Source organism: Rhipicephalus microplus, chromosome 1, assembly GCF_043290135.1.
Source record: "Rhipicephalus microplus isolate Deutch F79 chromosome 1, USDA_Rmic, whole genome shotgun sequence".
Lineage (NCBI taxonomy): Eukaryota > Metazoa > Arthropoda > Arachnida > Ixodida > Ixodidae > Rhipicephalus > Rhipicephalus microplus.
The window spans coordinates 168,270,696-168,296,543 of NC_134700.1; the positions used below are offsets into that span (position 1 = coordinate 168,270,696).

General features: G+C 43.5%; 2 protein-coding genes across 2 annotated transcripts in view; both read left to right on the forward strand.

Moving 5' to 3' along the window:
- The window catches only part of LOC142802704 (uncharacterized), a 200,421-nt gene that overhangs the window by 71,324 nt on the left and 103,249 nt on the right, over window positions 1-25,848 (forward strand). The window lies entirely within an intron of this gene.
- Window positions 12,283-25,848, forward strand: part of LOC142802690 (uncharacterized) — a 41,928-nt gene continuing 28,362 nt past the window's right edge. Inside the window, exons 1-5 of the mRNA XM_075887658.1 lie at window positions 12,283-12,461; window positions 13,103-13,197; window positions 15,789-15,865; window positions 17,693-17,765; window positions 18,850-18,992. Coding sequence (XP_075743773.1) covers window positions 12,390-12,461; window positions 13,103-13,197; window positions 15,789-15,865; window positions 17,693-17,765; window positions 18,850-18,992 — 460 coding nt within the window. The 5' untranslated portion in view covers window positions 12,283-12,389. The remainder of the gene's footprint in view (window positions 12,462-13,102; window positions 13,198-15,788; window positions 15,866-17,692; window positions 17,766-18,849; window positions 18,993-25,848) is intronic.

A 25,848-nucleotide genomic window follows, 5' to 3' on the forward strand; every position in this document is an offset into this window, starting at 1 on the left:
GCCCTTGTGGTGCCAAGCCTGAAAGAATTGCGGAGATTAAGCAGCCTTCTTTACCTCTCTCTATTTCCTCCACTATTTCTTTCTCATTCTCTTTTACAGTTTCTATGAGTTTTTTATTTGTATCTTTCTTCCTGTTCTACCTTTATTCACCTCTCTTTTTGTTTCTCGCTTGCTTCCTCTTGCTATTTTCGTACGTTGATTGTGTCATCGTGTTTGCCTATATTGATGGTAGTGACGTAGTTTTGCCTGCGTTATAGTCATCCTCAAGGTGCTCGAAAAAAAAAGAGGAAGAAAATGCGTTAAAATCGTCACCACGGTGTTCGATGAAAAAGAGGAAGAAGGCTTCCCATTTCACGCGAGCGCGCCGAATATGTAGCATATTGAGGTGGTTACGCTGCTTGTAGTTTTTCCATGCGTTATGCCAAGAAACTACGAGCCTGCAGCCTCATGAAGTGCTCCGCGCTTAAAAAGAAAAAGAAATGAATACTGGCGCTTACAGTTGTCAGGACCACCACCAAATGTCTTTCCCATCAGTGCAAGGTGACCATCAAAAGCATCACTGCTAAGTTTCCCGGTTCAATTATTACCTTCGCAAATCTGACTTGCTTCTCATTAGCTAACCTGTGTGCTAACCGAATGTTTGGCTAGGTATAACATTCAGAACTTTTATCCTGTTTTCGGGGCCGATCAGTCAAGTGCAAGCTGCAGCACTATTCTAAATGTGCTACGCAAACTAATCCAAGCAACTGAAAGACTGCGCTGCAAGTGTTACCAACCACTGGAGAAAATTATTTTTTTCTTTTTTTTATAGTCACTCGTAGTGCTTTGAATTATTTTAGCTCTCTCACTTTTTACTTGCATCGCCTTTAATCCTTCTTTTTCTCTTTAATGTTGCATGGCGTTTAGTATTATTCTATTTATTGCTTCTCGTTAATTTTTCTACAATACACAGGGTGAGCTATACTCTTGTGAGTAGGAACCCCCAAACCAAACAAACCAAAAGGAAAAAAAAAATCACAGCATAACCACGGAATGAATGATGTTGAGTTGGGCGAAGCGTCCATCATTTTGTCCGTGCTTCCGTCCGCGCGTCCGTATGTGCGTGCGTTCATTCGTCCGTCCGTTCGTCCAGGCGTCTGTCCATCTGCTTGTCTGTATGTCCATCCGTGCGTCCGTCCATCTAGTGAGCCCTTCAAGTACCACCATCTCGGTTTTTTTTTTCTTGTCATATATTCATCATATACAAGTACCGCCATCCAACGGACAATCCAAGGACTAAACGAGAGTATGTACCACATTTCAGCTGTCAGCGCATTGTTAACAACGAGAGCGTGATAACGACGCCACGCTACGTTTTTCTTAACATGTGGACATTCGGATATGTGCTCGAGGGCGGTTATTTGCCACAGGTTACGCAATACGACAACGGGAGACGCACAAGCCGCGCTATGAGGAGCTTCGCCCCAGAAGAAAGAAACACCAAGTTTACGCTGACAGCACGCAACACGGTCACATAGGCGGGAGAGCGGGATTTATAGAACCCGTTGCAAACAATCTTCGGACCATGCTAATACAAGCACGCTTGCAAGGTACCCGCTACGTCATGAATCATGAATTGTTGCGTTGGCTGATGACAATGAGTGATGACGACTTTTTTTTTCAGCAGTAGTTGTGGCTGTGTGTAAGCATTGACCCTTGTCTTCACTCCGTCTAGGTTGGTCGCAAGATGATACTCATTTCCGTTTTGTGTTGTTCACCGTTTCCACTTCTGCCTTTGAAATAGATTTTATTATTGTGTGCTTTGTATTTTGTGTTTTTGTTACCTTCCCTCATTTCTTATCCAGATAAAGCCGATTTGCACGGAACTAGCAAAGGAATTACAGGCTCTTCAGCAGGAGGTTGCAGAGATGAAAACAAGCCTTGCGATGTTCATTGAGCTCTACGAACATATGAAGAATGACAATGAGGCACTGACTAAGAAAGACAAGGTCCTGAAAGATTAGAATAAGAAACTCAGTAAACAGATGTGTGATCTTGAACAATGCTCGCGACTCATTAATGTTGAGCTGAAAGGAATTCCTGAGACAAAGGAACAAAACTGCCTGGCAGTCGTCCAAGTTATCGGTGAGAAGATTGGTTGTCGAATTGCCGATACGAACATTAACACTGCGCATCGGGTGTCTGCAAAGGTAGGAAGCAACATTATTGCGCGATATTGTTCGAGAAATAAGAAGGCTGAATCTACCACAGATATTGAATTTCCTCACTGCACAGGCTCTAAACCAGTGTATGTGAATGTTCACCTTACGCTCGAGCGAAAACGCTTGTTTGCGCAGGCCCTTGCACTTGAAAGAACAAGCCAGGGGAATCATCTTTGGACATACAATAGCACAATCAAAGCCAGAAAAGGGGATGACAGTCACGTGTTTCGAATTGCATGCGCAGAAAGTCTTTGTATATTCTGTTAATTATCCTATGACTGATCATTTAAACCAACCTTCGATAAACATGGCTGTGTTCTCGTGCCAGCAAACATCAGAATTGCTACACGAGAAGTCACCAGCGCTATCGCTACTGCATTTAACCATTCGCAGTCTTAGAAAACATCAAGATTATCTTGTTGATTGCGCTCCTGCCTTTATCAGTCATTTTCTGTCATCTGCTTATATGAAGCTTGGATATCTGACAATGGTAGCAACTTGTATGAATCGCCAGGGTATTATTTTGAATGCTGTAATCGAGAGTTATGTCCTGGCAATGATGGTGCCATACTTGTGAATTCATCCCTAACATACGCACATCCCCTTGACATCACGTTTAACGATACCTTATGTGAAATGGTATTTCTTAAGTTTAACTATCATTATACCAGTAAATGGCCGGGACACTATCCTAGCTTCCATTTATCGGTCACCGTCATCATCATATTCCAACTTTTGCTTTCAGTTAAATAGCATTCTTAACAACCCAAGGAAAGAAAACAAGAACGCTGTTTTATGTGGTGATTTTAACATAAATATTATTGATCCTCATAACTCGTCGTGCTTGGAATATATGAACCGTTTATACTGTACTGGCTTTACTTTGCATATTGAAGCACCAAATAGAAGTAATCTACTAGGTTCGAATACATCAATAGATCATATAATCTCGAATATTTCAAGTGATCACACTGCTGGTGTGATAGATCATAGTACTACATATCATAATACTGTTTTTATTCCTGTTTCTAAAAACACCAACGCCAATGACATTTTCACAAAGCGCGGATTTGATTCAGACAAATTTGTGCAAATGATTCATGCAGTCGACTGGACTTCGATGACTCATGAGGACCTCACAGAAGTCCTCATGAGTCACCGGATTTTGAAACATGGATTTCGAAAAGGCCTCTGCTGTGAAACGCAATTAGAGCTCTTTCTTCATGACTTGCACACTAACCTGGACCGTAACATGCCGAAACCGATTTAATCTTTCTAGACTATATGCTAAAGCTTTTGACAAAGTTCCTCACCACCGCCTTTTGTTAAAACTTTCACAGCCTCACCTACACCCTAACATTCTTCAATGGATTGAACAATTTCTCACAAATCGTTCACAGTCTGTCTCTGTTAACGGTCATCTATCTAACCCTCTCCCAGGCACATCAGGCATTCCTCAAGGATCTGTCCTTGGTCCCCTCCTATTCCTAATATATATTAATGACTTGCCCGATCGTATAACCTGCAGCATTTGCTTGTTCGCTGATGACTGTGCCATGTATCATACTATCATTAACCCGCATGACCACCTAGATCTCCAAACAAATCTTAAAAGCGTTCTCAATTGGAGTAACACATGGTTAATGACCCTTAATCCTTCTAAATGTAAACTTGTATCTTTTGCCCGTCGTCACATCCCATATCGTTTCCAGTATTCTATCATGAACAACTCCATCTAATCTGCACTATCTTATCTGTCTATATAGTCTCAGCGTCCAATAAAGTACTCGGTTTCCTCAAAGCCATCTTCGCCTTGCCCCCTTACATGTTAAGTTACTTGCGTATCAATCTCTCATCAAACCAAAATTAGAATATGCATCTTCCATATGGAGCCCACATCAAGCGTACTTAATCAATGCATTAGAAGCTGTGCAAAATCATGCCGCCAGATTAGTTTACTCATCATACTCATACGATGTCAGTATTCCATCTTTGAAAGCAAAATCTGGACTACCACCCCTTTCCTTGCGTCGCCGCACTGCCACTCTCATGCTTTGTCACAAATCATTTCCCTCCTAGCTCAATCAACCACCTTATATAACAGCTGCAACACGCATGTCTCATCAAACCAGTCATTCATTTCAGGTTGCCCGCCCATCATCACGCACCACTACTTTTTCTGCGTCCTTCTTTTTTTCGAGCAGCCACGGATTGGAACGGCCTTCCTCGGGACATCGTCACCATCTCCTCATCATCTGCCTTTCAAGATTGTATTATTGATCATCTTCAGAACTAAAACTGCGTTCACTGCGTTTTTTAACCTACATACGACCCCACCCCTTATGTAATGCCTTTCCAAGAAAGGGGGCCTTTAAGGTAATAAACTGAACTGAAAAAAGGCTTTTGAGTCTTTCTCAGAAATAATAGCTAAATGTACAGAGGCATGCACCACTTCCACTGCTGTCACGGAGCGGTATTGTTCGCCTGGAAATTCATGGATAATCGACGCATTATCGAAGTCGATTAATAAAAAGAATAGCCTTCGTAAAAAAAAAAGCTAAAGTCACGGCCTCTCGACCTTCTATTAAAATCCCGATTGCAGAAGTATTCAGTGATATTACCTTCTTTGTTAAAGCGTGCTAAGCGCATGCAATTGCTACCTGGATAATATTATGAAAAGTACGGGTAACACGAGACGTTGCTGGTAAATCATCAAAGAATATTTGAACAAAAGGAGTGCTCAGCGCTGACAACGCCCCGCCGCGGTGGTCTAGTGGCTAAAGTACTCGGCTGCTGACCCGCAGGTCGCGGGATGAAATCCCGGCTGCGGCGGCTGCATTTCCGATGGAGGCGGAAATGTTGTAGGCCCCTGTGCTCAGATTTGGGCGCACGTTAAAGAACCCCAGGTGGTCTAAATTTCCGGAGCCCTCCACTACGGCGTCTCTCATAATCATATGGTGGTTTTGGGACGTTAAACCTCAGAAATATCTCTCAGCGCTGACAATAAAAATAAAGGAAGATGACGAAATGTATAGCGAACACTGCGTTCAGTCAGCATTTCTGCGCATCTGTGGATAAGCAGCAATCAGCATATCATGTATGTGATATACCACAGTGTGGTCATGCATTACATTCAACGTCCACTGACTATGTCCTTCAGGTCATCGTATCATTGAAGACCACGAGTGCTGGTTTAGATAACATTATTCCTTCTAAATTAAAACTTGTGAGCATAATATCCCAACCTTTGGCACATATATTAACAAGCTATTTTCTGTGGGTGTGTTTCCGAACTGCCTTAAGGTTGATAAAATAATTCCTGTTTTTAAAAAAAGGTGATAACACTTCTGGTCAAAATTATAGGCCTGTCTGTATCCTTCCTTTATTGTGGTAAATAAATGGAAAACTTCCACATTAGACTCATGTGTTATTTAAAAGAAAAATTATCTTTTGTCTCCACAACAATTTGGATTTCGTCTAGGATATTCAACTGAGTTGGCACCATATAATTGTTAACTGAAAAATTTCAACAAGCTATTGACAAAGGACTATACTCGTGGAATCTGTTTTTATTGATTTGACGAAGGGTTTGACAATAAATTATCGCATACTACTTGCAAAACTGGAATCATTTAGCATGTCTGGCCCTCCTCTAAGCTTTATTAAAAGCTACCCCAGTAATCGGCATCAAATAGTACACGTTAACTGCCATCTTTAATCACCCAATATCATTAACCTATGTGTACCACAGGGATCAACTTTAAGCCCGCTTTTATTTTTATTTTTATTATTGACCTACCTGCCATTCTTACTAGGACCGAGTGCATACTGTATACGCTGACAACAGAACCGTCTTTACTTAATCTAAATAAGTCTCTACGCTCCAGACTGACCTCAACACATACTTACATTACGTAAATTTATGGCACCAGAGTAACCGGCTACAGATCACTGCTACTAAAACCGCCTTAATGGTGTTTACATTACGTAAATTTATAGCGCCAGAGTAACCGGCTACAAATCACTGCTACTAAAACCGCACTTATGGTGTTTCATTCACCGCGATTTTTACCTGACATACCACCTTCCCTTCACATCGGCAATGACGTCATAAGCATTTCTAGTGAAGCACTGTTCCTTTGCCTCATCTTAGACACTGGACTAAAGCTTCAGAAAACGTGCCGCTTCACTCGTTAAAAAAGATTGCATTTGGAATCAATGTTATCAAGACACGTACGTATTTTCCGCCTCACGTCATGCGTTTTTTGTATTTTGCTTACACACTCAGTCATATTTCGTATTGTGTATCATCTTGGGCCACCTCACGTACATTAAATTATTGCAGCGGCTGCAGAATCAAGCGGCTAGACTACTGACTTTTAGCCCATCTTATTCATCCAGAAGTCCATCATTTCCAAAGCTTAGCATGCTGTCATTAAGACAATTATTTTGCCACAAGCTGTGCATGCTTATAGGCTCATCATGAATGACATTCACATTGCGTGCATTCATCATCACTTAACTAATAGTAATATTACCCGGGTTTTCCAGAAAAATAATCTTTTTCAACAGCCATAAGAACAAACTACGGCAAATTCACAACATTGTTTACAAGCATAGCTATTTGGAATTCATTGCCCTTCGAATTAGTCAACGCAAAAAATTCATATTTACACTTCGCGTGGCAAAAAACATTTTTTTTTCAAAAATATATTGATGCATCTGATTTTGCGTATTTAACTATGTATAGCTATCAACAGTTCTATATTCGCTTCGTTGTACATTTGCCTTTGTACAACTTATACCACCGATAATAAAACTAGTTGCATTAGTTAAGTAGGGTTCATTATTATTGCTTTGTTCCCGTTTATCCACCATATTTGATTATTTTCATGTCTATTTTTCAGTACTATTACTATCACGTTGTGTATTATTTGTATTGTTGTTGATTAGGCTTGTTAGCCATTGCTCACAAATTTGCACCTTGCGCTGTAGTTTTTTTTTAATTACTCTTTTCATGTTGCCATAGGAGGTCCGCCTGTCTATTTTTATGAAACTTAGGGACCTCATCCTGTACTATTCTAACCGTGTAACCGAACTGAAATATGCAATAAACATGACTTGATTTGACGTGAAACAATTATGGCTGATCCCTGTAATGGGTTGGAGGAATTCAACGACCCACTGGTTACGAAATTCGTCTCGAGTGACGCCTGGTTACACAATTCGCATTCTATGATTCCTTATTGTTATTTTAATAACGCTGTATTACAAATGTGAACGTGGTTTCTTCCAGACATAATGCTTGTGTGGGGTTTTGTGCTCAGGATTTTCGAGCACCGGAATGGCTGCCACGTAGAGGACTCGGGTTCGAACCACCCTGAATATTAAATGCGAAGCATTTTTTTTTGCGCACTGCAGACACGTTTGGCGTAAATCGACGTATATATCTTATCTATTCTTATCTATCTAGCCGCCTTGGTCTGGGCCTTTTCGTGATCCCCCTCTTACGTACCTTGGGGTGAACCAAAATTAGTATGAAAGGGTAAGATGGTTTGGCAAATATGACCCGCTGGTCGTGACATGAATAACGTCACAATCCCGTCGCGTACATCGTCAAACACTTCTTGCCAAACAGTGGCACATACCCATGGGCGGGTATGTGCTACTGGTATGCGGGTATGCGCCACAGGTGATCGACAGTTTATATGTACCCAGGAACGGCGACCGGAAACATTGGTAATTTAAGTGCGAAAGCGTTAAGAAAATCTGACATCGGCAGTGTTGGCATGACGAACCTCAGGGTCCCAGCATAAATCGAACCTAAGCATTCTGCGTGACAATCAAATATTCTACCACAGAACTGCGCCACGTCTCGGTACTTCTTTGGGCTTGAAAATGGACTGTGCAGGTGCAATGCTAGTGACACGTCAATTGTGGGTGCAAATATGACTATATAATTTTATAAACATTACATATGTACTCCTACATTTGATACTGCCGTCCCGTCGGGTTGACGTGAGTTGTAGTCATGAGTGCCATACACTGAAGTTAATTTATGTAGCAGTGTCCAGGGCTACCATTCTCGCGAGCACTTGCGTTACATATCAGCTTCTCGTGCTGCTGATACTCGGGTTGCTGTTGGCATCGTTGCACATGTGTAAACAACTATATAAAGCATGTGCGACTGTTCAACATATGTCTGTGCGTAAAACAGTTTTACATTTATTTGGCGTCATTTCTTAAAGTTTTGCTAAATAACAAAAATTACAGCATGGTCACCATCCCTCTGCATGCTTCGCATGACGTCGGTTTCCAGGGTACGTGAGATCTGCCTAATTTTTCTTTTATTTTTTTTCTCATTTTTCTCGATGGCGCTTATGGACACATGCGATGGCGGCGGTGGACATATAAGTCACCTTTGTGATCTCGCAACAGCTTTCGCTGTAAAGAAACGCAGGCCTCCGCGAAAAACGCAGCACAGCAACAGTCAAAGCTGCAGGAGAGCGATCTTTCTAGAGCCTGTTGTAGAGTGTCTTGTGTTACACTGATACAGGTGCTTTTGCAAGGTACCCACTCTGTCATAAGTCATGTTAGTTTTGCAGAAGTACTCATGCGCTAAACCATTATTCGTCATTATGACGAGAAACGATCGAGGTACCCACTACACATCTGTGAAGCATTATGAGCAATGGATCTTAAGAAACAACGTTTAACCAAGCCCCCCCCCCCCCCCTGCTCCTGTCGACGTCCTCCCACTGATGCCATAACGCAGGGTCACGGCCGCTGATGTGGGCAGTGGAAAGACGTATACATCGAGAGAGGGGGATCCCCCATATTCTTTGTGAGCTCGCCTATGCGCCCACACCTCGCCAGGGTGATCGGAGCACCGCAGCAATACGGTAAAGTTGAGCTTGAGCTGTGAAAACGTGCACCTTCGAAGCGAGTCACACGGGCTCGATTACCAATGCCGCCGTGCTGCTCCCACCCATTGCAACGCGAAACTTGCTTGGCTTGGTTAGCGACATTATAGCTCAATATAGGATATTTTTTCTTAGACACACGAACGCCGCCATCTTGGGTTGTTAAGTCAATGTCTTCTTGTTTTTGTATAATGCCATTTACAAATCACGAATGGTAGTTTACCACTATCCCTCAAGAGGAAGATGTACAACAGCTGCATCATGCCGGTACTTATCTGGGGAGCAGAAACATGGAGGCTTACAAAGAAAGTGAGCAATGGAAAGGTAAGTCATATGTGTAATCTTAAAGGGGCCCTGAAACACTTTTTTCAAGTAACCATGGAATGGATTCACTAAAAGAGGTTATTGCCTCACGAATTCGGTTATTGCCGCAAAAGAGGCTATTGCCGCAAAAATCTTAATAATCCGTCCCACACGAGCGAAGTTACAACGATTTGTCGTACTCTGCAATCGCGTTCTCTTTTCTTTCGTCCAGGCGAAAGCGCAGGAAGCTAAGCAGGGAGGGATGTCGGGGGCAAAGGAAATGCTTCACGAGCGCCTCGTGACCTTGAGCACTTTCTTCTTTTGTTTTCCTCGAATACGTGGCTTTTTCCGTGTGATCGTGCGCGCACGCATGGACAAGTCATGGCCTCCCTTGGCGATGCCTGTACCGACCGAGCACGCCATGTTCAAATCAGCCAACGGCTTATAGAGGGCCTTCTACGCGCAATCTTTGAGCGTCTTCCGTCATTTCTCAAGACAAGAAAAAAGCAATTTTTAACTGACTTTGACAATTTATTGCGAATTCCTGGCCGCGCGCTGCGTTATATTATTTGCCTCGCGTGTTCTCGGGAGCCTCTACTACCGATTGGCAGCTTTTTCTGACCATGCTCAAAAAGTGTTGCAGGGCCCATTTAAAATACGGGAAGAGAGCAGAGTGGGTAAGATAACGGACGGTGATTAAGGGCATCATAGGCGAAATTAAGTAGAAATCGACGTGGACTGGGCACGCAGCGCGTAGAATAACCGCTTGTCATTAAGAGACAGGATTCCAAGAGAAGGCACACGCATGAAGGCCTGACCACACGCACCCATCGCAGCGCGTCAGCGTGGGGCTTTCTGACCAACACCACCTAGATAAGTTCAGGAACTCATTTAGGTGGTGTTGTTCTGACGCGGGCGAGGTCACGTGGCTGCGTGCAGCTTGCGCCCACTCTCTCCCTATGGAGAGGGCACCGCGTCGCGCACTGAGCCGCTACAACCGGTGCCTTGAAAGGTAGGCCTTGAAAGGTAGGCAGAAAATTAGGCGGGAAGATGAGAATGATGCAGGTATAACGCGGCAGCAAAAATCAGAAGACCGGGTTGACAGGCGGAAAATGGGGGAGGCCTTTGCCCTGTTCAGCATGAGTGTTAAAAGAGGCAACGGGATGGGGCCATGTCCTGCAAGTATTGCAAGGCCAGATACGCCGTCAACCTAAAATGTCCTCATCCTCATCGCACATGGCCGACGTCGACAAACGGCACGTCCCGAAAGCACAGACTATCACAGGAATTGACTGAATTGACGCCAGCCGCAATTCTGCCGCAGCAACCAGTGGCGTAGCCAAGGGCCAGCACACCAGGCCCTCCCCCTCCCCCCCCCCCCCGCCCCGATTTTTTGTCGCCCTGTACGTAACACAAAATGACCGTTTACCTGACCGGCCCCCACTTTCGATCAGAATTCCCCCCCAGGAACGAATTTCTGCATAACCCCAATTCGTCTCTTGGCTGATTCTCCGGGCCGGAGAGGGTAGCTGCCAATCATGATCCAAGGATAATGATCAGACATCGCATGTGGTGATAAGTGACAATTATGTTTGGGGTATGGTGCAGCGAGATAGAATACCGGCACAATACTGCCTATGTAATAGCACAGAGGCCGCCGGCTTATGCAGGCTTATGTCGCACTATGCACGATTTTTTAAAGAGCCTGCTCGTGCTTAGTTAAAAAACAAATAAACAAAATGATATGCGATGCATTCAGCAAAGAGGAAACCGGGCGGGGCAGTTGCCTGCAAATTAGGCAAGGCTAGATCCGCCGGCTACCTACAATATCCTAATCTATTCTAAGTCTAAGTCATTGAGCCAAACCTGCAAATGAACGAAAATCGTCATCTCGCATAGCCTAGTTACACAAAATTCCGTAAGAACCCAACCAAATTTTTCTCGTACTCATATGGTGGTTTTGGAACGTCAAAAGACCACACATATCAATCATCATAGGAAAAGCTATTTTGTTCACCTAGGAAGGAAGCGCTTTCGTGTTCTAATCTCATAAGAACCTGTTAAATTTATGATCCTCTGCAACTTTTTAATGAAGAAAGAGCTACCAATCCAGCACTTGATACTAAGGGGCGCTTATTTCTGCTTACCACAAGGAGTATGTCTAAGCGTTGGTCATTGGAGGAAGGGTGACGGATAAATGAACGAGAGCAGGAAGAATTCTGAGGCAACCCCGATGAGTAACCCACGACACGTTCCGATCATCAGGCTGCGATACCTCTCGAGTCTCCCAGCAACGAATATATATATATATATATATATATATATATATATATATATATATATATATATATATATATATATATATATATATATATATATATATATAGTTGCCTCTCCTTCGCCACCGTCATTTCATTTTTTTTTTCTTTCCTTCTCTCTCAACAGTTGCTCTAAGAGGGTGTAGGAAGGGGGCATAAATCTTTGCCTTAGGAAACTCTATGTCTTCACCCCGTCCCCATCATCAACCCATTGCCGAATTCTGCACCGAAATTGTAGAAATTTTTCGAATGTTTGCACAATTTGGCACAATTACCATGAGTGTCCCTTGTGGTATATTTGTCGTAATCCGGCCTGATGTACGACTCGATTTTTTTTTTTTTATTGTGATTGGCTTCTTTACGTAAGCTGCAGTTGAGAACTGTCGAGAAACTTGATTATGATTGGGCTTAATTGTGATAAGCAATATTGCTCCACGTGACACCGGAATTAAACTAACTTAGCGTAAAAAGCGCATACGAACATTCTGCACCAACGTCTGCGCCATTTCGCCATCATCATCAGCGAACACGTTACTACGCTCTACATTTGTCCACGCCTCTTAACTTGCCCGTTGATGGCGTCGAATATGCGTGGATAAGTTGCGAGTGTACATTGCATTCTTCGTGAGTTTAAAGCCGTCACAATGGGTAAAGGATACAACAACTACATGTGCAAAAAGCCATTTCATCCTGCCTCAAGGGACAACATCAAAAGGGTGAGGAATGCCTCGGCTAGCTGCTATACACAGTGGTGCAGACCGCTGCTTTGCAGCCTTGGCGCTGTGCGCCGGTTCTGTTTACTGCTTAGTTATGCACGTTTATTGGTGAAATCTGGCGGTAGACCTACGTTTATTCCGTTTGCTTCCTGACATATTTGTCCTGCGTTCACTTTTACTCCAGCAAGCCCAATTGTCGATCTCGACGACAGCATCGAGCGATTCCTGCGTGGCTTAACCATGACGGACAGTGATCGTTCCCGTGTTTTCGGTGCGAGACCATGTCATGTGGATTGGCCGTTTGAATTTTTTTTTTTTTTGCCAGGCGTATCAACAAATTATGCGATTCCAAGTTCAACGTACGGTCGGCGCTATCTTGACGTGTGAAGGGTCGTCTAAGAACAAAAATTACGTTGCCGCTTTTTTTTTTTGTTCTTGCCACCCGCATCTATGTGCAGTGTACTGCATGTCAACATTGTGTAACACTGCTTATGAAACAAATGGGCCCGACAGTGGGTTTCAATGGCATAATATTCAAGATTTGTGCGTGCCCCCTCCTACGCGCATTCTCTGCGAGCGCTCTTCTGCAGGATGTTCGTGTGGTGTGTACTGCCTGACGCTTACTTTATGCATCGTTTTAGACATGGATGGCAGAACAGAGGACTGAGAATGAAAAAAGAAAGCAAGAGGAGCTGAAGTTGCAGTATGAGAAGGAACAGGATCTTTATAACAACAGGTAACACCATTCGTGCATTGCTTGGTCATGTGCTCAGATTCATAGCTTCCAGAAAGCGAGTTCCATTACAGCTAATGCGGCACTAGCCCTTTAAAAAATACGATTTAAAATACACGTTTGTTTTCTTTACCTTGGCAGTGATCTGCACAGCTGTAAAGTTGTTCTGATCCGTTCACTATGATCAGCGGCTGAAAACAAGCACTAGCGTTAAGCAAATAAAAATAAAAGTACTTGATGGTGAACAAAGTTCTGAAGCAGCAGTTTGGTGCATCTGCCATGGTAACTTGGAGTCTGAGGTGCTTCAGTGCTAGATGTCGTGATGGAGGTTCGCTCTTTGTCAAAGTGGCCACATTTGTTGTAGGATTTAAGTGCAAGAACCCCATCGTACTCGGGTTTAGCTGCATGTCAAAAATTTAACTGTATGTCAAATTGTATTGCCTTAGCACAGGGTTCTCAAAACATATTGGCCGCGGACTGCTTGCTCTGGACCTTTGGCTAGTGGCCCGGCCCATAAATCACTGTTTTCCCCCATTAAAAAAAAGTTTTCTTAATGAGCATGCTTGCAAACTCGGCAAGTGTGACTGATACTCAGCCCTTTCTTCTTGAGGTGTGGCATGCACTCACCGCATGCTAAAACATAACTACGACACAAAAATTCTCTATTTCTAGATTTGAGGTGCAGATTTCAGACAGTCTAAAGATCGGAATCAACATGTTTTCTGGGAACCTGTAGCGAAATTTCTTCATAACTGGTTCATATGATCTAGGGCTGCAAGACAAGATTATTGGTTATGGAGGCGTGGGAGGATACACTAACGCAGCCAGCGACATCAGTTTTCTTTATTGGAGTATCTTCCAGACAAATTAATTTTTTCATTATTGTCAGGGCCTCCTGAAGTGACACTTCAGCTGACCACATAGCACACGCAACAGTGCCCGCAACACTCCCGGTTTCTAGAAAATGTACTCTCAAATGATATCGCACTTCACATGGAAGTACAGGTAAAGTGGCTTTAGCATCCCACAGCCACCATTTTTTTTTTATGTGCAAGCCTGGTGTTCCATAGCAGGACGAGTGTTGTTAAGTGTGCATTGACTCGCATAAGAAATTTCCAACTCGATGGTCTGGAACACATCCGGGACATGTAGCTGTCCCCACAGGGACAGTGTGGTACTCTGGATGCGCCATGAAAATTCCGTGCAGTTCCGCGAAACAAGGGACAGCTGGTAACCCTATCTGTATGTGAGATATGGGAAAGGCTTTCTTCCAAATGGCAACCTTAGCTAACATTTCGCGCACACTACTTCTCTCCCCCCCCCCCCCCCCCTTCTGTTTCCACCTTCACTTCCTTGGCCTTGTGGGAGACTGAATTTTTTTGCTGTAGCGTGCTAGCTAAACTTAGTTTGAGATCCATGCTTTAGCAAAATATGACTTAGTGACAGGATAATCCCTCATCCTGCCGCCTCTGTTTTTTCCCTCCTTGCTTGGTTGGTGTCATAATAATAACTGTTCAGGTTCACCATCCTAAAACAGTATTACCACTAGGAGAAACCCCGTAGTGGAATGATTCGGAAATTTTGAACACCTGTGTTTCTTTAACGGACCCCTAAATCTGAGTACATGGGCCTCAACCATTTTTGCATCCATTGAAAATGCAGCCACTGTGGCTGGAATTCTCTCTTGTGACCTGCAAGTGGGCATTCGAGCACAATAACCACTAGGCCACCGTGTCAGGTTTGCGTAGTTTTTTTTTATTTCATGCCTAAACTGAGTGACACTTAAGCAATACCCAGAATGGGATTAACAGTTGCCTATTGGGTAATTTGAAATTTGAGGTATTTGGGGTAAATTCATTGTTATACTCTTATATATTAGATCATCATTGTTTAGCATTTTGTCTTCACTGAAGCACAATCCGCATGATCAAAAAATGAATTCTCCTTCATGCATGGCTGCCAAGGTGTTCAGTGGCTAAAGTGCTTGGCTGTTGGTCCAAAGAGCGCGGGTTCGAACCGGTTCGAGCGCTGGTTCGAACCATCAGTGTAGGTAAAATGGTAGAGGCCTGTGTACTGTGCGATGTCGGTGCACGTGTAAAGAACACCAGATGGTCAAAATTTTTTGAGCGCCCTACTGCGGCATCTCTCAAAATCATATTGTGAAAATCACATAGTGCTTTTGGGGCGTAAAATGCCGGTTATTATAATTATCCTTCATGCATGCCATGCAAGACTGCAGCCACTTAGTTTAATGAAAGAACCAATGTAGACATTGTTCGCAGTGTTGTCTGCTGTAAAAACATTCTGCTAGCCCCTGGTTCCATGCTACATAAAACTTTTAGACCTATTTTTTTTAATTTTCATTGCACAGTATGAAAGTTCTATATGGTTGTCACACACTGCACTTTCACTTTTCTTGGTTTTTGGCTTGGAGCATTAGCTGTGAGGGTATTTATTTATATAGTACAGTCTGCATTGTCGACACCAAGTGCTCGTCGAGTCAGAAGCTCGTTAAGAACCTCTCAATGCATTTTCATCAGGGTTTGCATGTTTCATCTGTGTTGATGGTTTTTTTTTTTTTTGCCTCTTTCCAGGTCTATGGTCAGTAAGGAGAGCAAGGAAAAACTGTCGCTCAATTTCATGTATGAAGCCCCACCTGGTGTCAAAAGAGGTAGGCCTGACATTTTTGGGCATTGTGGTGGTCATCAGTGGGCAGCAGAATGGTCTACTTTGGACTAACAAAGTCATTATTTATTTTTCTTTTGTGAGCTGTTTAAGATAGTACTGCTCTGGATCAAATACCACATTAAGTAAAGTATTAATGGAAGGGAGCTTATGATACGATAGCAAAAAAAAAAAAAAAACTGTCTTCTCAAAGAAACCATGTATTACCACATTTATGTCAAAGGTGAAATAGGCTGGAATAGTGCAATGTATTAATCGAATTTTCGCACTTTGTCAGTGGTTAAAATGGCAGCCAACATTATCTCGGAGATTAGACTACTTTAAAAGGTTCAAGTGGGAATTCCTCACTTGAGCAGCCCAAGTTGCTTTTTGATTATACGTCTTTTCTATTTGAGCATAAATATTATATATTATTATATATTATATATTATGAGACCCATACACCATTCGGACATTTTTATTTTATAATATTGCTAAGGCTTAATGAAAATAAGAACAGGTTTTCTCAGAGTAATGTAAATTCAGCTTTTGCAGATTATGTTTTCACAGCTGGAATGTGAAGGGTTGGAGAGGCTTCCCAAGTACGAGTGATGTGGGGTTCGTTTAGCTTCAAGAACTCATACAGCAAAGTGGAAATATAGCCAGTGGACAAAGCAGAAAGCCAATAACAGTGTTTTGCTGTCCAGTACGGGCATTGTTGCTTGTTTTTGCTCAATCATTCTTGCTAAGCAAAGATGTGTACGCTGGTCAACGCATATCAGACTGTTAACATCCAAGTCCTAATCCTTTTATGGGGCACTGTCAGACATGGGTAGTTTCATGCCAGCTTCGTCCCATGCACTGTCAATGTGCAATGCCTGCAATACTGCCAGTGGGGTTCCTCGTCGAGCCAGCATCAAGCGAGCCCTGGCACCAGCCTAGGGCTGTTTCTTCTGGGCAGCAGCATTTGACTTGCATGCTGCATCATGTCGTCCCAACCTACCAATGTATGTTTCATTACCATCCAAGGGACAGAGTGCTATATAGGATGCGGCTATGTTACAATAATGTAGGATGAATGCTGTGTAGGCCTTGATATGCAGCACTTAAGGGTTTAGTTGAGCAGGTTGATAAACATTTTTTTTAATAGAGAGTCAATGGTGCCCTGCAACGCCTTGTCTGAGTTAATGTACAGTCACCCAAATCTATTGTGCACACTGACGACTCATCCTTGTGTCAGCGCCCCGTAGTGAAGCCAAGTTCAAAAAATTGTTTTGTGGCCTTGTAGTATGTGGGCACCCTTTTTAGAAATTAAGTCATACAGCGCAGATACATACATGGAAAATATTGCGGTTCATGCATGGTAGGTGATGATTTAGCTGAGTACACTGTTGCCGTCTGTTGCCTCGCCGATACGGTGCTCCAAAGTTTTCCAAAACCACCAAGCATTGGCAAAATTATCTTTGGACATCTTAAGCATCAAGGAATGGTAACACAAATAAGGGGCACATAAACAGCTGGTCATCTTGCATACTTTAGGTTTACGTGCCTTTGTACTTGTTAATATGCCCAAGGTTAGTTATCACCGCCAAGTAGCCCAAATTTCTGCCTAAAAACTGTGTTGTCAGATAAAGCAATGTACTTTATCTCTCTTATGTCACCACGAGTGCACTGGAAGCTGCACCAGCAGGGAATCGACAATGTTGCTGCATAGTTATATATTGCTGCACATTGTGGTTTTCAACATTGTTTTCTCTTCCTGCCACGATTACTGCTTCGCGCTTCAATTAGAACCTCAAATGTTTTTTTAACTGCCACCCTTTTGTTTTTTCAGAGCATCAGAAGGAAGATGATGAGCCTGAATTCAAGTTCGAGTGGCAGCGCAAGTACAATGCACCACGAGAAGAGTAAGCCTGCCATTTTCCTCCGATTACAAGTGCTAATTGCTCTGATTACAAGTGCTAGTGCTAATTGAGAGGTGGTAATTTCATCTGAAACAACTAATCATCTGCAACCTCGAATATCATCTGCAATCATCTGCAACCTCGAATATCAGTTTGGTCCTGGCAAAATATGGTATAAAAGTAATGTCTTCGAAACCTCGATTATAGGTCGAAATATTATACTGACTCCACAATGTACAGCAACTCCGATACCGCTCGAGAAAAAAAACAAAACATTTTTACTCTTACTTAGACGCTTTTAAAAGAATGTAACCACCAAACCACCACAGCAGCCTGTAGTATGAAAGCATTTCATTGTACCATGGCAAATGACCAAGAACAAAAATGGTTTTCCGCCTCCACTTTCTTGCATCAGGGTGCTCTTTGTCAGGCTCATTCGATAACAATAGTGATAACGACGTGGTCTCATTGCCGAGAGACGCAGCTACACATTTTAAGAACTGGTGCTGCTGAGGAGACGTGAGCATGCAAAATGTAAGTGGTAAACCTGTTTGCTGGCATCATCACCTTGGTATTCTGTGTGTTGGTACTGTCGTAGTTTACTGATCGATACATTGCTCTAAGGTTTTCAACCACTTAGTGGCAGTCTTCAAAATACTCAAACACTTAGCAGCAGTTTTCAAAATAGTCAGATGTGCTGAAGGAATTTTTTTTAATACTAAATTACTGGGAGACGCTATGTTGTGCTGGTCACTATCGGGTTCCCCAATAAACGGCCTTGCGCTTACAAAAACAAAATTTTCAGACTATTCTGGTGTCGATACTCCTTTAAGTTTGTGTCATGGATGATGGACTGCTTTTGGATACCATCGGGCTTGAGCCAAGATAAGCAACAAAATGAAAGAAAGGAAATGTATTTATCATAGTCTACCTTAGTTTCTGACAAACCTAATGTGCGTGCCACTGGGTTTCTTGTCATATCAGTTAACAGTCTAGAGTAGCATGTGTAGCATGGGTAGCCAGGCCTGTCTTCACAATACCCTTTCCAGGATGTATTATTGAGCTTCTCCCTCCCTTACCATTGCAGCTTTGCCAAGGACAACAAGGAGATTCGTGACCAGCCGTTCGGTATCCCTGTGCGCAATGTTCGATGCATTAAGTGCCACAACTGGGGTCACATCAACACTGACAGGGAGTGCCCCATGTTTAACCAGGCTTCTACGTCTTCAGGTGAGTCGGGTGATTCGGCCCGATGCTTAGCATTTTATCTGAAACTCAATGTACCCCAGTAGTTTTCCTTATATATGTTCATATTTCTGTGGTAACATAGTAGTCCTCGGAATTGTTATCACCTGGATGTACTTAGAACACCTGTTTTGTAGTTGCCATGAAATCGTGGTTCTCACTTCAAGTTGAGGGCTGATGAGACATGAACATTTTTGTTACTTGGAAAGTCGAGATGAATGTTTGTTGAGTGTATATGGATAAACTGTTTTTTAAAATAATATTTTTGCTAATCTTGCACTCAAAGGTTGATTGTACAGTAACGGTTATGATGCAGTCGGTTATGGCGGCAGAACCGAGGTCTTGGAGAAACCGAACGAACAGCAGCAAAATATGATCATGATGATAATGAATGAGGGAGAAAGCGGCCAGGTGGCACTTGTCACCATCCGACGGAAGTGCTTGGGCCGCCGGTGCATCCTGTGTCTGCGAAATGCGCCGCACATGGCACCGCACAGGACAGTTTGCACAGCTGCTGCTAACCCAGTTGCCCGCGATGCCTACGCTGCTGATTTCTTTGCATTGTCACTTCATGCATAGCGTGTGCAGCTTGGCTACATCAAATGAGTCGGCTGTTGGGGGAGCTGGCGCTAGAAACCGTTGTTACGTTCTCAGGCTGTTTTTGTGCTCGTTGATGATGGTGTGGCCGTTGCTGGTTTGTTGACTGATGATGACATACAATCGAACCTCGATATATTGAACACGGATATATCGAATTATTGCCTATATCGAACGGTTCCTATATCACGTTGGAAATCGCATGCATTTTCAATATTTTATTTCGAACGATGTTTGACGCATAATGGATATATCGAACTCTGCCACGCCAAACCGCCCGCGCTCCGTTGACAGGCGGCAAGCTTTCCCGCAACACTCTCAAAACTAGCGGCAGTGCGATGGGCGTTTACGGCCACTGCACACATCGATGGCACCAAGAGCCCCACTTAGAGCCCCACTTAGAACGTAGAGGCGTGCGCATGCCGCATTCTTGCAGCGTCGACAGGTTGATACACTGCACATGTTGGACTAGCTTGGGTGCTCATAGCCCTGTTGTGTTCGTGTGTGTAGAGTTAGGCTTGTCGCACGTCGTGATGTGTGTAATGATGGCTGCAAATGCTAAGAAAAAGTCGAGCGTCGCAGAAGAGTTTGGCATACCAAGGAGCACGTTGAGTACTCTGCTCAAAAAGAAAGGTGACATAAAGGCCATGGCCGAGAAGAGTCAGAACTCCGACGCACGGTGTGTACGCAAAAGTGCCTTCGAAGGAAGATGTTGAGAAGGCGCTTAACAAGTGGTTTATAGACGCAAGGGCCGGAAATATTCCTATATCGTGACCGATCATGCAACAGAAGGCACAGAACTTTGCATTCATTTTCGGCGCCGAGAATTTCAGTCCGAGCAGCGGTTGGCTTCAACGATTCAAGACTCGCTTCGATATTGTTGGGAAGACTGTGTCGGGAGAGAGTGAGGACGCCAATGAAGAAGAAATTCAGAAGTGGCTTGCTCACGAGTGGCCCAAAGTTCTTGCAAAGTATGAGCCGAACCAGATCTTTAACGCTGCGAGACGGGCCTATTCTGGCAAATGCTTCCGCGACAAACGCTGGACACTAGCGGGGACAAGTACCACAGGGGCAAGCAAGGCAAGGACCGTGTGACGGTCCTATTGGCTGCCAATATGAATGGAAGCACGAAGTTGCGGCCACTTATAATTGGTAAGTTTCATAGTTCAAGGTGCATGCGGAACTGCCCCAATATTCCGGTGTCTTGTGCCTGGAATAAGCAGTCGTGGATGACGAGCAATATTTTCGTCAAGTGGCTGAAGGCACGGGATTCGAATCTGGAACGTCAAGAAAAGAAGGTAGGCCTTATTGTCGAGAACTGCACGGCACACTACACCGATGCCCAGCTGAGCAGCATCGAAGTGGTATATTTACCGCCTAACACCACTTCGAAGCTGCAACCGTTTGATCAAGGCACTATTCGCACATTTAAATCAATCTACAAGCGTCTGCTGATTGAAATTTTGCTTTTCAAGCTCTGGATGTGCCAAATCGATCTTTTGGGCGCCAACCAAATGCTGAAAGCGTCGTTGACAACGTCAAGCAGTCAACGGTAGCCAACTGCTTTTAGCATGCGGGCTTCACTGGCTGTACTGACGAGGCATTAGTGGAAGAATTGGAGGAAGCTGGGCTCGCATGTGCAGACGAAGAGGGCTCGCAAGCCGAAACGTGGAGCAAGCTGGAGAGCTTTGTTGGTGCCAAGCCGCAAAGCATGTGCATCGACGACTTCGTTGGAGGTGACAACAGCACTAGCACAACAGTGAAGCTGACGGATGTGGAGATCGTCGCCAAAGTTGCTGCTGAGCAGCCGAGATGGATCCCGCATGCGCTGATGATGCCCCGCACCCTACATCAGCTGAGGTCGTAGCTGCTCTGGCCCTTGTGCGCTGCAGTTATTGATGGCACCAGCTTATCACTCGTAGATCGCCTAGATTACGTTGAGGACGTAGTTGTCAAACATGCCATTGCAAACGAAAAGCAGGCTACCCTTTGGCAGCATTTTAAGACGACGCAATAAATGATTTGTTTGAATCCTCAAGTGAGTACCGTATGTACTCGTGTAAGGGCCGCACTTTTTTTTTTTTTTTGAAATATTGCTTGTTGTGCCCTTACACAAATCACGCTGATGACAGCTCATCAAAGGTCTGTACCATTTTCACAACAGTAGCAAAGTGAAAGAGTCACGAATAACTAGCCAGGATTGTTTTTATTAAGATTCTATTTCGCTCTCACTGTCTTCATCACCGGAAACACATTCCTTCCGAATAGCAGTGGTGAAATTCCGCTTTAATGGGTGGTTAATGCACATGTCGAGCAACTGCAACAGACTCATTTGTTCTCCAGAAATAACGGCCTAGTCTGTATGAGTCGTGCCTAGTCTATTCTTGACGCGTTCTGTCAAGTGGCCCCTAAAACTGTCCAGAACAAGGAGGGCTTTCCACTGTAGCAGGCCTCCAGGTTTGTTTGCCCAGACAGTCTTCACCCAGTCCACGACAAGTTCCTCAAACCCTATTCTTGGGCACGCTGAATGATGCCCCGAGTGAACTTTTCTTTCAGGCGAGTCTTGCTCTTGAACACAACGTGTGGTGGAAGCTTCCTGCCATCTGCCGTCACGCACACCATCACAGTGCATCTTTAACGTTCTGTTTCGGTCGTGCACAGTCACACTTTTCGCGCCTTTCAAGTCCACTGTGGTGCTCTCTGGCGCATCGAATCACACAGGAGTCTGGTCCGCATTGCCGATTTGAGAGAGGTAATATTCGTGCTCCCTCCAAAGACCATTTACGAAGCGATGGAATTTCATCACTTTACTTGTGTACTCGCTTGGCAGCTTTTGACAAAGCGTCGTTCAGCGGAGGATGGAGAGCTGGTTGCAGTTGATAAACCGCATAGCCTATCCCCGACTTGCCTCGAATTGTGTCTGAGGGATATCCATGTGGCGAGCGATGTTTAGAGCTTTCTCGCGTATCATATCAGTCGATACAGCATAGTTATCCCTTCGAGTTTGGATGATATATATTTGAGACGTTCGCCTTCCCATTCTGGATATTTGCACTTTTTCCAGTGGAAGGCTTTTCGGCTCCGGTAGCTAACAGCGAGGGCATCTTTCTACTTCATCAAATAATGCACGTGCTCCTCATCTACATTGTACTTGCGTCCAGCTTCGCGCTTGCCGTGCTCCTCGGCATATTCAATTACTCGCAGTTGAAATCCTGCAGTGAAGGACCTCAAATGCCGACACATTGTCCCTCAACTGCACTGACTCAAAGACACCAATTCGACAAAAATGTGTTGACTCGATGCGAACAATGCGCCACACAAAGTAGAAATGGCGCCGCCCCGTCCGTCACCAACACAACGGCAGATGTGGAAAAACTGAAAGTGCCATTTGGCCACAATCGAACTAACTGTACCTTTATGGCGGGACTTCTTGAATTTTTTTTCTATTCCTTTTTTTCGAAATTTTTCTCTCCAAAGTAGAGGTCGTCCCTTACACGAGGGCAGCCCTTACACGAGTATATATGGTACTTATTGCACCATGATTAGTTCAATGGTTGTTTTCCACAAGTTTGTGACACATATTTTACTTGATTTTTTTATATCGAATTCTGGACATATGGAACTATTTTGCGATCGCCGCGCTGTTCGATATATCGAGGTTCGACTGTATTATCGGAAGTGCTTGAAGAGGATCGGAATCACTGTTCCAATGATGATTCAAGATGAGTCGATGCGACATCGCATTGTGCAGAAAGTTGCCAAAGCTCTCGCTGTCCTCTCGGAGTTCTGAATCAGTTCTCGCGACAGCGAGCGTGCACATCACCATCACATGGGTTGGAAAAAGATCTTTCTAGCACTAATTTCGATGACGAGGCAGACAGTTTTTCTGCCTGTTTCGATGGTTCATTCGATAATGCGGAATCCAGTTAACTCGGACATTTTCACCGGTCCCGTGAGATCCGGGTTAGTGAGTTTTTACTGTAGAATATTTCTGCCTTTGGGCCTTGACAAAAGTTCTTGAATCCTACTTACTTCCAATTTAAGCTGGTTCTTTTACCATGATGTGATAGCTGTGCCAATTGTGCCGCGCTGCTCTAAAACACCAATCCTGCTGTGTCATGCTAGATTTCGCTATTCTGCGCCAAAGTTATGCCAAGCATAATGTTCTCATGTTTTCATAAATGAAGCTGCTAATCTTTTAAAGGGACACTAAAGCCAACTATCAAGCCGATGTTGATTGTTAAAATAGTGGTCCAGAAACATCATAGTGTTAGTACATTTGTGCAAAGGAAGTGCTTATTTTGAAATAAAATCGTGTTTTAGTGGTCTGCATCGGGTTAGCGCCTTTAAAAAGACCCGCTGAACCATCTCACGTCACTGTTGCCATGCACAATGTTGACTGGCTTTACTGCGCAGCTTTCGACACATGTAGCAGCAGAACGAAAGCAGCAGGAGCCACCATAGAGTTAAAATACGGACTCTAGAGCAAAAGCTGAGTAATAAAAGCTATAACCGCCAAAGCGCTGCCATTTTGGAATGTTGTCATTGTTGCCATTACAGTACTTGAAAAAAGCACTAAATGTATAAATTTAACACTTAAGCTATTGCAGTATATATCGTAAACAAGTGTATTCACGTATAATAAACAAACCTAAATTGTGTGGTTTTTATATCAACTACTTTCATGACAAATACAATGGTCATATATGTAATTTGCTGCGTGCAGGAAGAAAGCATTTTCAGGATTATTTACTAAATGGCGCCACCACCTTAATACCGTAACAACATTTGGGAGCAGGGCCGTCCGGCATGTGGTCGATTCTGCCTGCTTGCTTGCGCCTCGTAGTCCTTGTTTCTTGTTGCCATCAGCGAAAATCTTAATTTTATGTGACAGTCTTTCATTGCATATAGGTGCATTATAAATCCACAAAACAGAAAAAAATGCCACGGGTTATGCAGTCGCGAGTTCATACATCAGCTGAAAGCTGAGTATCGTTCCATCATAGTGGCACACGAGTGGTTATAGGGTTTAATCATGGAGGAAGGAATAAACAATGACTGCTGCTGGCTTTGAGATGACATAGGTGTTTTGGTTGAAACGGGCCCAGCTAGATGGCATGACCTGTCCAGTTTAACCAGGCAAAATTTTAATTTTTTAACCACTCGCGTCATTCCCCGTGGTAACGTCCGGCGATTCTTTTTTTTCATGAATCGAACAGAAATGAACAAGCAGCATTTTATTCCCTCTCTTGATGCACGGAAGGTTATTTAGTGCAGCTAGATCGATCACTAGTGATTAATTGTAAGCGGTTTGTCTGACGTCATCGTAATCATATTGAAGATGTTCTACTGGGGAAAAAAGCATGTATTCTTGTGTATTTACCTTAATATTTCGGTAAGTAGCGCACTGCTATTGATAGTATTGTCGTTTTAGATATCATACATTGAGCTTTTACTCTTACGTAAATTGTTAGTTGACTTTAGCGTCCCTTTAAGATTGGAATGCCGTAACATGTGCTGGTCTGCGCACTCACAGTGACTGTGAGTGTGCGTAGATTAATGAAAGTATGCACGCTTGTTCAGTGCTATTCAGGCTGCCTTTTCGTTATAGCACAGACAGCATATAACTTTGATTTACTCAATTGAGACGCCATCACTATTGTAACATGAGGGGTGACTTTTTATTGCGTCCTGAAAGATAAAAGGGAATTTCGGTATTCGATTGTAACATGAGCGTTGACTTTAAGAAGCAAAAATCTGGCAAAAAGCTTTCGGTATATTCGAGTAAGTATGTTAAGTTGTGAGAGAGGGGAATGTAGGCACATAATCAAAACACCATTTTTCAAAGACTGCACATGTGTAAGAAGTGAGGAACAGGCAGCCATGCCATTTTGAAATCGAGTGGCACGACTGGAGTGTGAATTCTCATTTTCTTAAATTCGCAATGTTGAAAAGGTAACATTAGTAGACCGGCTTTACTGACAAAACGAACGCAGGAAATAAAGTACTGTAGTAGAAAGTCGCTGACAAATTTTTCATAGCTCTTCGTTTATTTGCCAAATTTCCCAGCATGACGGCAACGAAATTCTCGCATGCTTTTGATTTCCCAGGTGTGATGTCGAAAGCATGGTCACCACTTGAGTGTTGCACATGCACGCCTTCATTTTCATTGATGATGGGGGTCGTTGCTTTCAGGTCAGAAAGTTAGGTTTTGAAACTGCTAAACTTTTCGTTGGCTCGGCAC